The sequence below is a fragment of the Bos grunniens genome, chromosome 2, assembly GCF_055505025.1.
Source record: "Bos grunniens cultivar Pamir isolate PY7600 chromosome 2, Bosgru_T2T1.0, whole genome shotgun sequence".
In the NCBI taxonomy this organism is placed as follows: Eukaryota; Metazoa; Chordata; class Mammalia; order Artiodactyla; family Bovidae; genus Bos; species Bos grunniens.
Window position 1 is genome coordinate 11,624,985 of NC_141166.1, and position 16,313 is coordinate 11,641,297.

At 50.2% G+C, this 16,313-nt stretch overlaps 2 protein-coding genes across 8 annotated transcripts in view; one reads left to right on the forward strand and one right to left on the reverse strand.

Annotated features, from left to right (window-relative positions):
• Positions 1–223: 223 nt before the first annotated feature.
• On the forward strand, positions 224–7,356 carry XKR8 (XK related 8). Its single transcript, XM_086331102.1, has 3 exons — positions 224–596; positions 3,129–3,325; positions 5,807–7,356. Exons 1-3 carry the CDS (start codon positions 304–306, stop codon positions 6,544–6,546), a joined length of 1,230 nt encoding a protein of 409 aa, XP_086187228.1. The 5' UTR covers positions 224–303; the 3' UTR covers positions 6,547–7,356.
• Positions 7,357–10,292: 2,936 nt separating this feature from the next.
• Positions 10,293–16,313, reverse strand: part of EYA3 (EYA transcriptional coactivator and phosphatase 3) — a 94,954-nt gene continuing 88,933 nt past the window's right edge. For all 7 annotated transcript variants that reach the window (XR_015138701.1, XR_015138698.1, XM_086331072.1 and 4 more), the window contains one exon: positions 10,293–13,973. Coding sequence is in view for 5 of the 7 variants with exons in the window: in XM_086331072.1 (XP_086187198.1) it covers positions 13,893–13,973 (81 nt within the window). In the remaining 2 variants the exon portion in view is untranslated. The remainder of the gene's footprint in view (positions 13,974–16,313) is intronic.

Consider the following 16,313-nt stretch of genomic DNA (forward strand, 5'->3'; position numbering starts at 1 on the left):
TCGGGTTCTCGCGGTCCTCTGGGCTCAGCTAGGCTTGGAGGGGGCGGGGGCGGGGAACCCCTAGGCAGGCTGCCGGGCCAGAAAGCACTGAGACCGCGGGTGCCCCAACCGCGGGGTCTGCGGGCCTCGCCCCTCCCCGGACGGGGCGGGACAGGGAAGTCCCGCCTAGCGGTCGGGTCCTGGGCGGCTCCGAGGGCTGTGCACGCCTCCTTCCTGCCACTGCGCCTCTGGGCCGGTTGCGACCCTGGGCCGGGAGGGCGGGCCTGAGCCCAGAAGAGTAGAGGGGGGAGAGGCTCGCGGGTCATGCCCTGGTCGCCCCGCGCCGTACTCTTAAGGGACCTGGTCCTTGGAATATTGGGCACCCTCGCCTTCCTGATCGACCTGGGCGCCGATTTGTGGGTCGCGAGCCAGTATGTGCTCAGCGGTCGCTACCTGTGGGCCGCGCTGGTGCTGGCGCTGTTAGGCCTCGCCTCGGTCGCGCTGCAGCTCTTCAGCTGGATCTGGCTGCACTCCGACATCTCCAGCCCGCTGGCACCGAAGCCCCCTGGCCGGCACCTGGCGCTGTTGCATCTCCTCCAGCTGGGTTACCTGTACAGGTGAGCGCCCCGCCCCTGGGGAGCGAGAGGGGGGAACGGAGGTCACGTCACGTCCTGCTGCTGGGCTGACTCTGGGACACGGGGGCGCGGAGGGGAGAGGACTGCGACCCAGGAGTGGAAGCTAAGCACCTCCTAGTTTAGAGGGCGCCCCTCCCACCAGTTGAACTCCTGACCCTTGATGGAGGAAAATTCCGGCTGACGGCCCTCAGAGCTCATCACTCGAGCTTCCTGGCACAAGTGAAGAAACGGGGACCCAGAGAGGAAACTGAGGCACACGACTTGGGAGTCAGGCCCTTTGGGATCCACTCCTGGCTTTACCATCTGTGGCCTCCTTCCAGGCTTTTTCAGAGCCTCAGTTCCCTCCTCTGTTAAAAGGAGGTTGTCATCCGGAGGTGGGCGTGGCGGGCAAACCCGTTGTGAAGGGCGCAGCGCCTGGCCAGGGTGGACTCTGCTCTAAGGGCAACGGAACCCAGCAGTTCTTTTTAGCTGTTGTCGGAGCCTTGGGCAAGTCACTTGACCCCCCTCCAGATCTGTTTACTCAGTGTTCCAGAGGCTCCCAGTGTAAGGATTGAATGGAATGAGACCTGTGAATTGCCCCCGTGCAGGTTGAGCAGCAGCTTTTTCAGCTCGCTTCATGATCAGCTAGCTGGGTCACCTAGCAGTTTGAGCAGCCCTGACCTCCAGAGAAGCACTTGGTCTCGCCTTATCTTCCCCAGCTGCCTTCTCCATGAGCACTTGCTCCCCACCCCACCCCCTCACCCCTAGGACCAAGCAAGAGGGCAGAGACGGGGTCTGACTCATGTATGTTCCTGGAGCCAAACAGGGCTGGCCGCAGGGGTTGTGGGGGTGGGGGGAGCCTACAAAATCTGTGTGTGGGCTGTGCTGCTTTTCAGAAGTGGCAGGACCATCAGGAGATGGGGAAAGTGAAACGAAGGGGTCAGAGTCATGCGACAAAGTCAGGATGTCCAGATCTTGCCTTGAGTCTCCAGGACTGGGCGAGAGGAGCTTTGAATGTTGCAGTTTTGCCTTAGGGACTGGCCAGGCATCGGATGAACACGAAGGGGCACAGATATTACAGTGCTGGCAGCCTGCAATGAGCCCTGAATCGATAACTGCATCATGTATCTTCTATTTTTGCTGAGCACGGGTCGGACAGACTATTGAGCTTTGCTTGAGAAAACAGGGTCTCTGTTCTAGCCTGTGACTAGGCCGAGGCCTCTGCCGGGGCACTGGGGAACAACCCCCAACCTGGGTGTGCCTGTCTGTTCTCTTAGCATGTTGTCAAGACCATCCAGGGGAAGCGAGGGTAAATGTCTAATGAATGAATTAGAAATGAGTGAGTGGGTTCGCCTTCCAAGAGCCAAGTGAGATCAGTTCTGGGCAGGCGAGATCCTGGTGCATCCTCCACCTCCCTCAGGCCAACGGGTCACTCAGGTCCGTCTGTCCAACCTCTGGACCCTCTCTCTCATTTAAAAAACTTTTATTTATTTCTGGCTGTGCTGGGCCTTCCTTGCTGTGTGGGTTTTCTCTGGTTGCAGCCAGCAGGGGCTGCTCTCCGTTGCGGTGCACAGTCTTCTCATTGCGGTGGCTTCTCTTGTGGAGCACGGGCTCTAGGCAGACAGGCTTCAGTAGTTGCAGGGCGTGGGCTTAGTTGCCCCAAGGCATGTGGCAGCTTCCCTGGGACCACAGATCGAACCTGTATCCCCTGCATTGGCAGGCGGATTCTTAGCCACTGGACCACGAGGGAAGACCTCTCTGGACCCTCTTAACTCCGCCCTGTCTCTGCTCCCATCACTCTGGGCAGGCCTCTCCAATGGATCCCTGTGTGCTCTTTCTATAGCACAGTAGGACTTGTCTCATCTGTGCTCAGAAGCTCTCCATGGCTCCCCTTTCCCACAGGATCCTAAGAAATTCTTCAGTTCAGTTCAATTCAGTCACTCAGTCGTGTCTGACTCTTTGCGACCCCATGAATCGCAGCACGCCAGGCCTCCCCGTCCATCACCAACTCCCGGAGTTCACTCAGACTCACGTCCATCGAGTCAGTGATGCCATCCAGCCATCTCATCCTCTGTTGTCCCCTTCTCCTCCTGCCCCCAACCCCCCCAGCATCAGGGCCTTTTCCAATGAGAAATTCTTAGGCTTGCTGAAATTTGAGAATGATCACTTTAGGCACTTTCATGGTACATCTTTCAACTTCAGACAGCTTGGAGTCCAAATCCTGTTTCCACTGCTCATTCGCTCTTTGGTCCTGTTTCCCCCATCTGTAAAATGGGGATGTTGTAAAGGAGGAAATGAGACAAGGTTAGTGATGAGCTTGGAATGGTGGCTACTGTAGGAGCAGGAGCAGTAATCTATCCCCATTTCACAGATGAAGAAACAAGTTCAGTGAGGTTAAGTCGCTTGCCCAAGGTCTCATTGTGTGTATGTGACAAGCCAGGATTGGAGGCTGTCTGCATCTGTTCAGTGGGGAGGGAAGGAAGAATGCCACTGGATGCTAACTGGGGCCCTTGGGGCATCGCGTGTGCTGCCTAGGTGTGTGCAGGGGCTGCAGCAGGGGCTGCTGGTGTGGCGGCAGGAGGCCCCCTCTGAGTTCGACCTGGCCTACGCCGACTTCCTCTCCCTGGACATCAGCATGCTGCGACTCTTCGAGACCTTCCTGGAGACGACGCCGCAGCTCACCCTGGTGCTGGCCATCATACTGCAGAGTGGCAGTGCTGAGTACTACCAGTGTAAGTGTCAGGCCCAAGGCCAGCCACCCCTGCCCACCACTCCCCCACACCCCCCCGCACCTTCACGCCTTGGGAAAGTTGCCCACAAACGTCAGAAAGGTTTTCTGTTTTTCATAAAGGCTGTTTAGGAAATAGGGGAATCGTCCTTTAGCGAGGCAGGTCTGGGTTCCAATGCAAAGTCATGCTCCAGCCTTGAGTTTGGACAAAGAGGACTCTATCTCTCTGAGCTATTGTTCTCATCTGTAAAATGGACATAGTCGATGATACTTCCTCATAAGGTGAATGAAAAGTTTTTAAGTGAAGTGACGCATAGAAGGCCTAGTGCCTGATAAGTCTACAGTATAATTTTTACTAGTTTGAACATAACAGATAATGTATGCTGGGTGTCTAATGTCTAATAAGGAATCAGTTAATCAACAGAGAAATTATCAAGCACCTTCGTACACTTAAGTCTCTATGGAGCACCTCCGTACAGGCCTGTCTGCGTTAGGGACACCACAGTGGAGAAGCAGACAGACACGGCCCCTGGCCTGCCAGGACCACAGACTGTAAAGCGTGCAGTTACAGTAAAGCCAGTGGAGCGATCTGAGAAGGAAGAAAGCGGGTGGCTTCATAAACCACGGGAGAGGTTTGTGCAATGAGCAGCTTTAAGGGGTTTTTAGGGAAGTGAGTTGCCCAAGGTCACATGCCAGCTGGCCGTCAAGTTAGGACTCCCGCGCACATCTGATTCAGGATCTCCACTTTCCCGTCTCCACCCTCGCACACCTGCTGCCGTACATGGCACAGCCTCCCGAGGAACCAGTCCCAGCTCTGCCACACTCGCTGTGGGACTTGGAGAGTCTTTTCCTCTCTGGCCTCAGTTTCCACGGTCGTACAAGTTGGCGAGTTGGACTCCATCTTCAAGGGTCCTTTCCATTTGCTCATCTGGTTCTGCAATATTAATTGGGGAAAAACAAAACAGCAGCAGCAGCTGCCACGATTGAGCCCCTGCTGTTGGTCCGCACGGGTGCAAAGTGCTACGTTGTCGTTACATTCATAGCGCCCTCTATCTCCATTTTACACGTGAGGAAAGGGGCTGAGGTGCCGGGATTCTCCCTGGGACACACAGCACTCATTGGGCGCATACCGTCAGCCCTCTCTGTGGATTCTGCTCCCGCAGATTCAGAGGGCCAACCCCATTACCCCATTTTATATTAGGGACTTGAGCGCCTGTGGACTTGGGGAACCAATCCCCTGTGGATTCTGAGGGATGACTGTGTTTTTGTCTGTTTGAGGCCAGTGGGTATCCAGGACCAGGGCTACATGGAGACCATCTGCCCTGTGTGTATGGACCGGTGGGGATGGGAAACTGAGGGAAGAAGTGGACTTTCCTAATTTTTGTTCAGCAAACATTTCTTCAGCTGCTGCTATATGCCAGCTACTAGGCTGCTGAGGGATCCCCGGGGGGCAAAATCTGTTTTCTACCCTGAAGGAGCTCAGAGATAAGGAAATAAGACTCCAGACAGAGGTGGGGTGTTATAGGACCTTCACGGTGGGTGGGGTGGTATCAGGATGGGTGACTCTAGGGGATAGTCAAGCCAGAACTTGCAGGGTAAGGAGGAGTAGGCCAGAGGAAACAGGGAGTGGGTCTCCCTAATAAGCAAGGGCGCAGCTTGTCAGGTCAGAGAATGTGGCATGTGGGGCAGCTGGAGGAACATCAGGCTGGCAGAGACCCTGAGGGTGGGGTAGTTAGAGAGGCCACAGAGCTGATTCCAGGCTGGGAGTGAGTTCCCGACCCACAGCAGGTTCCCAGAGAACATCTGTTGACCGAATGGGGTAGGAAGGCGGGCAGGGAGGAAGCTGTCTAGAGATGCTTCCAGCCCTCCTTGGAGGGCCTGGTGCTTCTAGTCTAGGATGGGCAACCAGGAGGTAGGAGGCGGATGTCTTGGAAAATCAAAACTGGAAGCCTGGTCCGAGGGTGGAAGGGAGGCGGGTAAGGGCTGTTCCAGCCGCGTAGCAGGGACATCCCTTCTGGCCCCCAGGAGGTGGCTTCAGCTAGAGGCTTTGTCGTCACCCTGTGGGATTTCCTGCTTCCCTTTCTGAGGTTAAGAAAAGGGGAACTGGACTACTGGGGTTCTGATTCAAGAAAGGCATGGACTCTTTAAGGAAAGGAAGGATTTCAGAATGTGCTCGGGGTGGGGCCAAGGCCCAGGGGGTACCCGATGCTGGGCGACGGGTGCTGACGAGAGTGTTAAGTCACAAGGTCTCACCCTTGAAAAATGTAACAGGGGTAGCACTTGAAAGGTTTGTGGTGGACAGACTCCATGTGGATGGGAGCTCTGGTAGGGTTGTGTGAACTTACTGTGCTCCAGCTGTACTTTTCAACAAACTGGGAGCTCTAATACCCACCGCAGCATGGCTACAAGGCCTCCGCAGTGCCCACCACCTCGGGGGACGCCTGCAGGCTGCCCGCAGGGCTCACCTGTCTGCTCTTCTTCCCAGGGGTCAGCATCTGTACGTCCTTTGTGGGTATCTCGTGGGCGCTGCTCGACTACCACCGGGCCCTGCGCACCTGCCTCCCCGCCAAGCTTCTCCTGGGACCGGGCGCCTCCGTGATCTACTTCCTGTGGAACCTGCTGCTGCTGTGGCCCCGGGTGCTGGTCGTGGCCCTCTTCTCAGCCCTCTTCCCCCGCTACGTGGCCCTGCACTTCTTGGGCCTGTGGCTGGTGTTCCTCTTCTGGGTCTGGCTGCAGGGCACGGACTTTATGCCAGGTCCCCACTCTGAGTGGCTGTACCGGGCGACCGTGGCCACCATCCTGTATTTCTCCTGGTTCAACGTGGCTGAGGGCCACACCCGAGGCCGCGCCACCATCCACCTGGTGTTCCTGCTGAACGACAGCCTTCTCCTGGTGGTGGCCTGGGCGACTCAAAGCGCCTGGCTGCCCAGCGGGCGCCTGCTGCAGAGCCTGCTGCCTGCGGCTGGCGTCTGCTTCCTTCTGGGGCTGGCTCTGCGGCTGGCCTACTACTGCTGGCTGCACCCTAGCCGCCGCTGGGAGCCTGACCAGGTGGACGGGACCTGGGGTCTCCACTCCCTTGAGGAGCGTCAGCTCCTGCAGAACAGACGCATGGCCCACCTGGCTAAGAACTTTTTCCCCAAGGCGAGGGATGAAGCTGTTTTGCCATGGAAGGGAGAGATGAATGGTATCCTTAAGGCAGGGTCAGACCCAGCCAGGGAGACTTGAGGCCAGATGGAATCGGTTGGTAGAATGAAGATAAGCTACTAATGCTGCTATGGGCCTTGACTCACTCAATGAGCCCTTGATGCCTGATCTGTGCCAGGTACTGGAAACCAGAGTTAAGACAGAGGTCTGCCATCAAGGAGGAGAACTAGATGAGAAGGGCTGGGCCCTGCTGGGTCGAGGGCCCCAGTTATGTATGAAACTCTTTGGGAGGAAAGAAGAGACCCTGCACTGCACTCTTCCCCCACCCACATAGACCAAAGCATCCCAGTGTTGGCATTTCTGCCTCCTTGGCTACCTTTCAGACGTGGAGGTGCTGTTTCACCCTTGGTTGCTCTGCCCAGGGCTGACAGGCCCCAGAACCTCCAGGATGTATTCTTTGGAATTGTTCCTCTCCAGTCATTCAGTTCATTCAGCAGATGTTTACCAAAGGCCTTTTACGTGCCAGGAGCATCATTCTGTTCTTCGCAGATCAGCTGCCATTCGTTTCAGCCCCTACCCTCTCCAGCTACCCCAGAGCAGGCTTTCATGCTAGAAGCCAGGGATGCCCAGCTGCCTGGAGTGCAGCTGGCCTAGCCTCTGCCCCCGCTCTCAAGGGGCAACCTTTCAGCCAAGTGCCTTGTGAACCTGTGGTCTGGGCCATGGCTCAGCCTGTTGAGTATTTTTTTATACTTCAGGCAGTGTTATTTTCTACCTCAGAGTCTGTGCGGGAGAAAGAGGTGTGTGTTTCTATGTCTCTATGAGAGACACATGTATGTTGTTTTTGTTGAACAGTGTTATTAGATTATTATTAAAACCTCATGGTATCTTCCAGCCTAATTGTGTCATTGAATCTACTGCCAAGTTCAAAGCTGCCTGGAAAAAAGGGGTCAGGGACACACAATCCACCGCTCAAAGATGGTAAAGCCCCTGGGGCCAGAGAGGAGGGCTGGCTGAGCTAAGACCTCTCCACCTTGTCTTCTGAGCATCAAGAGCTGGTGAGCCAGTGTAGGGATGACCATTCAGGTGAGCATCAGAACGCAGATCTGTGTGCTCTTAACCAGCTCTGCTGGGCCTGGAGGAGTAGCCACAACACTTGGTACCAGGAAGTGAATACAGGAGCGCAGATGAAGAAAGACCTTTTTGCTGGGAGCTCAGTGGGAGTGTGGTAGTGATGACAGGGGATGTGGATATGGGCTATGGTGTCGGGGAGGTGGAACTTTTTGCTGTTCTGGGAGGTCTGTGGTTTGGAGAAACAAGGAGTAGGAAAAGGGTGCTGGAGACAGAAGGAAAGGTTCATCACACTGGGAGGGGACCCAAGAGAGTCTATTATTCATTCATCTGGTGGAGACACAATAAACAGTGTATCAGTGTTAAGTGCTAAAAGAAAAAAAAGGTAGGGGAAGTATGTGTGTTAGGGGTGGGAGTTATTGATATAATTTTATATAGAATGGCTGGGAAGGCCTCCCTGAGAAACTGATGAGCCCTAAGGGAGAAGACTCTTGAGAGTCCCTTGGACTGCAAGGAGATCCAACCAGTCCATTCTGAAGGAGATCAGCCCTGGGATTTCTTTGGAAGGAATGATGCTAAAGCTGAAACTCCAGTACTTTGGCCACCTCATGCGAAGAGTTGACTCATTGGAAAAGACTCTGATGCTGGGAGGGATTGGGGGCAGGAGCAATAGGGGACGACAGAGGATGAGATGGCTGGATGGCATCACTGACTCGATGGACATGATTCTGAGTGAACTCCAGGAGTTGGTGATGGATAGGGAGGCCTGGCATGCTGTGATTCATGGGGTTGCAAAGAGTTGGACACGACTGAGCAACTGAACTGAACTGAAAGGAGGTGAGGGTGCACATGTGCTTTATCCCGGATGCCAAGTCAGCAGTGCCTGGATGAAGGAGGGCTTGTAGCAGTCATGTTGGCCTGGGGCCAAGGCGGACGGAGATGAGGGCTGGGTGCAGAGAGGCTCTGGGAAGATGATGCTGGTGCTTTTTACACACACAGAATGGTAGAGGCAGAAAGCATCTCCAGGATCACATAGTTCAATGATTTCCAGACATTTGAATTTCATGAACCAGTAAAATGGCCAACATGTTTGCCAAGTTAATTTTAATAAAACAGGGTAGTAAGAACTTCTCTGGTGGTCCTGTGGCTGACTCCGTGCTCCCAAAGCAGAGGGCCTGCCTGGGTTCAATCTGTGGTCAGGGAACTAGACCCCATATGCTGCAACTAAGAGTTTACATGCCGCAATGAAAACTGAAGATCCCTCATGCTGCAACTAAGACCCGGCACAGCCAAATAATAAAATATTTAAAAAATACTATGTATGTATTATTTTTATATATATATATATATATATAAAAGGGCAGTAAAAACTACCATCATCAATTATCTATATTACCTTATGAAAGGATATAACTTCAAAAAAAGACCATTCTTTTAATTGAATATATTTAAACACACACACAAAAGCAAAATTGCTTTTCTTCTCAATTCAGAGGGAATATCAAGGTGAGACCTCAAGAGGGCAGGCCTGACCTTTAGAAATTCCTGGTTTAAGTGGCCAACCTAGCCGCAAACATGAGGTTCTTAAGGAGTCCACTCAAACGAATACTTGCTATCAATTATACTTCAGTAAAATAGAAATACTTGCTTCATTTACTTTTCTCTACTTCTTCCTGTGATATGTGGAAAAGACTAGGCTCAGGGGAGATCATCTCGGCTAAGCTCTCATCTGCATAGACTCCCTTTAGATGAAACTGTCAAATGAGGCTAATAGGTCTGTAGCTTAAAAAGCTGTGGAATCGAGTGGTTTCATTTGTAAACAAGTACAGAGTCAAGAATTTTAAAAAGATGACAGTGTTATTACTTGCAATTAAAAATTTCTTTCAAAGACTTCTATTTTTTTAAATGTTAAGAAACTTGTTTTTGACAAATAAAGCAGCTCTTGATTTGCTCATTTTAACTTGCCACTGGAAAGGTTCTTGAGAAATGTGCAGATATTACACCTTTTGGAAGAGGAGATGTTTTGCTCTTTGGGCTCAAAAGGTAACTGATACTCTGATGTACTTCTGACCAATGAGCAAGGTTACTTCAGCTACACGATGTGGCTCAAAATATGCACCTTCTGAGCAAAAGATTTAGTGCCCTAGTATACAAGGCAGCCTCCTCTTCTCTGGGGGAATTTATTTGGGGAAAAATATATCTTATAGTCTGACATGGATGGTATTTGGAAGCTAGAATCCAATTCTAATCTTATTTGGAATAAAAGGCAAAAGGACTCGTTTTCCAGACCAATGAAAAGTCAGACTCAAATCTAAAAAAATGACAAGAGAAAAAGTAGCTAATTTAACATGAAAACAAGCCAATCAAACAGTTTGATTATCAATTTGTCGGCTTTATTGCTTTTGCATTTGAAGCTCAGCACAGCAAGGTATTGATTTCTTAGTAATTAAATTTCAGCACATTTGACAGCAAATGAAATCTCTTGGCATTCCAGTCCTAAACTTTGAAAAGCAATATTTTTAGAAACAATTGAGACTTTCCTTTGAAAATTATTTTAAAATATTTATTTTCTCATTTATCTGTACTGAACGGCTAGTGTTTTTTGGTTTTTTTTTTTGGTGAAATTAATGATGAAGTTATTGAAAGGGTGCCATCTTTCTAATGAGCTCTGCATATTTTTTTTGAAGCCTGACTCAGGAGCATACTCAGCTAGGCAACTGGGTTGATCCTACTCAGAAAAGACACAGGAGCAAACCATATAGAAAATAAAAACTTTATTTTTTCAAGTTTATAAGATAGTTCCCATTACATATAACATTATGGTCAAGGACTCGACAGCCACAAATGCCCGCAGTCACATAAATATATCCAATCAATGCCTTTTCCTCATAAATGAGGCACCTGAAGTCCAGAGGGTCATGTTTCGAGTAGAAGTCGTCCTTAATGGGATGGCTCCCATCAGTGCATTAGGAACTAGCCAAGTAACCTTGCATGCTAGAGCTCTCTGACTCGGGAGAGGAAGGGACAGGGCCTGCTGATCAGAGGTGGGCCAGAATTAGATGTTGTCTTGTGGTTAAGATATTTCAAAATCTAAGAATTTCGATTTGGCTTCTACAGCTTGAGTACTTGGGAAGTTTCAACTTTTGAATGAAAAGGGAAACCGATTTAGTGGTGAGAAACAGAAGCTTGGCTTAAGAGGGCTCCTAATGCCCGCTTCTGCAGGAGCAAGGAGAGAAAGGCCCAAAGCTCACCACCCCATGGTTTCAGCCATCGCTCCCCCAGGGAGAGGGAGTGTGTGGCTCCACCCCTAAACCCCTCTCCCTCTTGGTTCAGTGGCACTGACACCCATTCAAGGTAGTGAACATTGAGAAGCTCCATATGCTGCAGCTGGAGTTGGCCCATCAGATTCTGCTTGGAGCTTTAACGCGAACTAGTTTGTGTAAACTGCGAACAAGCTGTGGCACAAAGTCTCCTGGGACACTAGGTTTGCTCCCCCCAGTTGCAGAGCAGAAGACAGAAATACCCCAAACCAAATAAAAGCCCCACTAGGCATCTAGATCTGGAGCAGGCATCCACTCTCCTGGCCACCACCTGCTGCCCCAGGGGCACCGGACAGGGTGATGCTAAGGCACAGTCAGTTTTACATTCGAAAGGAAAACCACCTCTTAGACCCAGGACACGGCTGACAATTCCAGATCCCTTACTACAGATGGCCCAGCTCTCACCATGAAATGTGCAGACCCATCTTACAGAACCCATGGTGCCCAGCTGGGAAAGGGACTCATCAGGTGGGGACTCTTTTTGGTAGAGGGCTTTCCCCTAAACGAGAAGGACCCATAGTATCCTTTGGACCTCAGCCTCCAAGAGCTTGCTGCGCTGCCCACTTGCTTTCCTCTCCGGATCTCTGTGCCATGGAGGAGGAAAGCAGGTTTACTGAAGAGCACTGGGTTCCCTGGACGATTCATTTTGGCAAAGAGGAGCCAGGAAGCTCCCATTTCCTGTTTGCCCTCTGATCAACCAGAAAAGAGCAAAGACGGCACTGCCCAGGGAGCGTCCTCACCTCTCTTAGCCAGTTTCAAGTTCCTTTTGCAAAGACCTAAGCTATGCAGTCAGAGCAGGAGGGAAAAGGCCATCGGAAAAGGAGTCCCAAGTCATACTCTAGGAATAAAGAGCTCCCAGCAGGCAAGCAGAGGAAAGTATGTGAGTGTGTGCGTGTGCGTACTTGTGAGCATGATGCGCAGACTGCTCTGCAGTCTCAGCAGCCTGAAGCACAGCACCAACCGGGTGGCCTAGGAGCAGGGCAAGAAACCAACAGCTCTACTGCCAGGATGGGGTGGGGTGGAGGGGCCTGGAAGTAAAGATCGACCGTGCACCCTAGAGCACGCTAAGATCAATTATCAAGCAAGACAGAGCAGTATCCGGGCAACTATGGTGAACTCGGACCAAGAAGGTCCGCCTCAGACTATATATCCTCCCCCATCCAAAGGAAACAGCCCGAAGAGGCAGCTTGGTGATAAGCACTGATTTGAGCTCCTCTCCAAACACCTCTTACCTACAACTGAGTTATGAAGCACTTTCTCAATTCGTTCTGAAGGAATGTGTACACCAGCCTTTCTCTGGGTGATCTGGCATTAGAGGGAATCTGGCCCCTTCTGTGCTGGGAGCATCCGCAAGTGGATACGCTAAACCTCTGAGGGTAAGCAGTGATGGATGTGGTTGGTCAAGGACGCCGCCTGCTAAGGACCCAGACTGCATCTCTCTGAGGTGCTTATAAAATCACCTCTCTCCGTGCAACCTGGGAGAGGCTAAACTTCCTGAGCTCTAAGGAAGTTTATGCGGCCTGAGCGCGTGCCCAGGCTGCTTGCGGAGGGTGGGGCATCCACCAATACAGCTGGACTGAAGGCTGTGACTCGTACGTGGGCACCCACCCAACTTCCCAGAGGTCAGGTTGGGAGATGTTCCCGCGTTTGGCCCACGGTTGAGTTTTCAGGCATGGCGTAGGGGATCTACAACCTCATTTAAATCAGGTGAGTCTTTCTGGCTTTTGAGTTTCCCATTTTAGAAAGGGACTTGAGAAGTGGGAAGCGGATCCCGTAGGAAAACTGGGCTTTGATCACAGCCATCTGGTCTTCAGTTTCAGGCCGAGATCTGGGTAAATACATGCCCAGAACACCACTCACAGGACTTAAAGGATTCAGAGCATGAAGTCCAATTCCTTAGTAGTTTTGGCCAAAATGCGGTTATGAGCCTCTTCTCAGACTTGATTTGACTACTTGGGTCCAAAGCCTGGGGACAGGCCAGAGCTGTGTGGGGGTGGATATGAGGTGCAGAGGGTGGACTAGCCTGGCACTGATGACTAAGAAGGGGGAGGCCCGGTGGGGATGGCCTCTGTTGGGGAAGGGTGCTTTCCTGCAGGAGGAAAAGTTGGAATCTTCCTGTTTCAAGGGCCAAAGAAGTGGACATTCCTAAGAAGCCTTAGGTCTTCTCTCCAGTTTGAAGGTAAGCCCTCGTTAGCTTTGACAAAGAGTCAAGCTGAAGGCTGAAAATTTACTAAGAAGAATTTCTAGGATTGTGCCATTTGGTCAAAAAGGGGGAGGGATTGGGAAGGGGACTAAGGCTTCTAGGATGGGAAACAGCAAAGTCTAAAATTAATCAGTGTCCCAGGCCCCACAGTTCAGCCAACCAGGAGGTGGAAGCGTGGGAAGGAGCCCACCCTTGAGAGCAGACCACTGGAGCAGCTAAGGAGGTGCTACTGTTACAGAGAGGTATCTCAGATATTTCAGTTACGATTTTCCAAGGAAACTTTACACACCCCTTTCTTGCTAGAAAAAGAAAGGGGGAGGGGAATCTGCTTCAGAGAGACCAGACCCTTACCTATAAAAATAACATATACATTCACTGGGAGTATGTTCTACAGCTAAGGAGATTACAAAGACTGCAAGAGATGTTATAAAAGTCTGCTGTGTTTATCCTATCACCACAAGTTAATAGCAGTTCTCAATCTGGTCATGGACGCAGAGTGCAACTCTGCCCCAAGGATTTCCTTTTCTTTTTCTTCATTTTTTTTGAAACAAAATAAAACAAACAAACAAAAAACCAGAAGAATTAAAAGCACTGTAGCTGCGGTGAGTCTATTGTTCTCTCAATCCAACTATCTCCCGCTCCTGTGCGAGGATGAACACGGGGCTGCAGCTCACGCACAGCAAAAATCAGCTTCATCTCTTGCAGCTGTTGGTTTTGATTGTGTTCTCGCCAGCATTCCATGGAGAAAGAGAGAGAGAATTCCCAGTTGGTTCCGGTCTCTGGCTCCCTTCAAGGAGTGAAAAGGAGCTCATGGGGAAGGCTCTTCATTCCAGTTTTTAGAGAAAATCAAGCTCCAAAGCCTGGTGGAGGGACACCAGGTCTCCGTGGTTTGTGATCCTCCAGAAGGGCATGTTGTGCTGGAAGGGGGAGCAGGGGTAACTGGTTAACTCAACTTCTTCCGGGAGCTCGTATTCATCCATACCCCTTCCTCTATAGACCTCTCCCCAAAGTACTCGGAGCCCTCTCTACTGCTACTACACTGTGAGATCATTATACTCATCAAATATGTATAAGGACTTTGTACTTCCCATGTGGCACAGTGGTCAGGAATCCACCTGCCAGTGTAGGAGACATGGGTTTGATCCCTGTGTCGGGAAGATCCTCTGGAAAAGAAATGGCAACCCACTCCAGTATTCTTACTTGGAAAATTCCATAGACGGAGGAGTCTGGTGGGCTGCATGCAGTCCATGGCTTGCAGAGTTGGACATGAGTGAGCGACTGAGCATGCACACAGGGACTTTGTATACACTTACATATGTGAGCGATTTTAATTAGGTTTAAGTGGTAACCCTGTGCTTTGAGATATACTTGTTAGCTACTATGTAGGACACTCAGATCAAATAAGATGACCCACGTAAGAAATCAGTATTAATATAATATTATTTTATAATATTACATTTTCACATATATCCTGGAATGTGAAGTCAAGTGGGCCTTAGGAAGGAAGCATCATTATGAACAAAGCTAGTGGAGGTGATGGAATTCCAGTTGAGCTATTTCAAATCCTAAAAGATGATGCTGTTAAAGTGCTGCACTCAATATGTCAGGAAATTTGGAAAACTCAGCAATGGCCACAGGACTGGAAAAGGTCAGTTTTCATTCCAATCCCAAAGATAGGCAATGCCAAAGAATGCTCAAACTAACGCACAATTGCACTCATCTCATATGCTAGTAAAGTAATGCTCAAAATTCTCCAAGCCCAGGCTTCAGCAATACGTTGAACCGTGAACTTCCAGATGGTCAAGCTGGTTTTAGAAAAGGCAGAGGAACCAGAGATCAAATTGTCAACATCTGCTGGATCATCAAAAAAGGAAGTTCCAGAAAAACAGCTATTTCTGCTTTATTGACTATGCCAAAGCCTTTGTGTGAATCACAATAAACTGGAAAATTCTGAAAGAGTGGGAATACCAGACCACCTGACCTGCCTCTTGAGAAACCTGTATGCAGGTCAGGAAGCAATGGTTAGAACTGGACGTGGAATAACAGACTGGTTCCAAATAGGAAAAGGAGTACGTCAAGGCTGTATATTGTCACCTTGCTTATTTAACTTATATGCAGAGTACATCATGAGAAACGCTGGACCGGAAGAAACACAAGCTGGAATCAAGATTGCCAGGAGAAGTATCAATAACCTCAGATATGCAGATGACACCATCCTTATGGCAGAAAGCGAAGAGGAACTAAAGAGCCTCTTGATGAAAGTGAAAGAAGAGAGTGAAAAAGTTGGCTCAAAACTCAACATTCAGAAAACTAAGATCATGGCATCCAGTCCCATCACTTCATCGCAAATAGATGGGAAAAAAGTGGAAACAGTGGCTGACTTTAATTTTCTAGGCTCCAAAATCACTGCAGATGGCGATTGCAGCCATGAAATTAAAAGATGCTTACTCCTTGGAAGGAAAGTTATGACCAACCTAGACAGCATATTACAAAGCAGAGACATTACTTTGTCAACAAAGGTCTGTCTAGTCAAGGCTATGGTTTTTCCAGTGGTCATGTATGGATGTGAGAGTTGGACTGTGAAGAAAGCTGAGCACCGAAGAATTGATGCTTTTGAACTGTGGTGTTGGAGAAGACTCTTGAAGAGTCCCTTGGACTGCAAGGAGATCCAACCAGTCCATCCTAAAGGAGATCAGTCCTGGGTGTTCATTGGAAGGACTGATGTTGAAGCTGAAACTCTAATACTTTGGCTACCTGATGCAAAGAGCTGACTCATCTGAAAAGACCCTGATGCTGGGAAAGATTGAGGGCTGGAGGAGAAGGGGATGACAGAGGATGATATGGTTGGATGGCATCACTGACTCAATGGACATGGGTTTGGGTGGACTCCGGAAGTTGGTGATGGACAGGAAGGCCTGGTGTATTGCCGTTCATGGGGTCACAAAGAATCAGACATGACTGAACGACTGAACTGAACTGAACATTTTCTTTTTTTTTTTTGAACATTTTCTTACAAATAGTCTATTTTCTATTAGGTGCAGAGCTGCAGGCCCAAATCTTGTTCATGACCAAGGTGCACAACATAGAGATGAAGGAAATAATAGTCCAGGTTCAATGCATGATACAGGATGCTTGGGGCTGGAGCACTGGGATGACCCAGAGGGATGGTACAGGGCAGGAAGTGGGAGGGGGGGGTTCAGGATGGGGAACACGTGTACACCCGTGGTGGATTCATGTTGATGTATGGCAAAACCAAT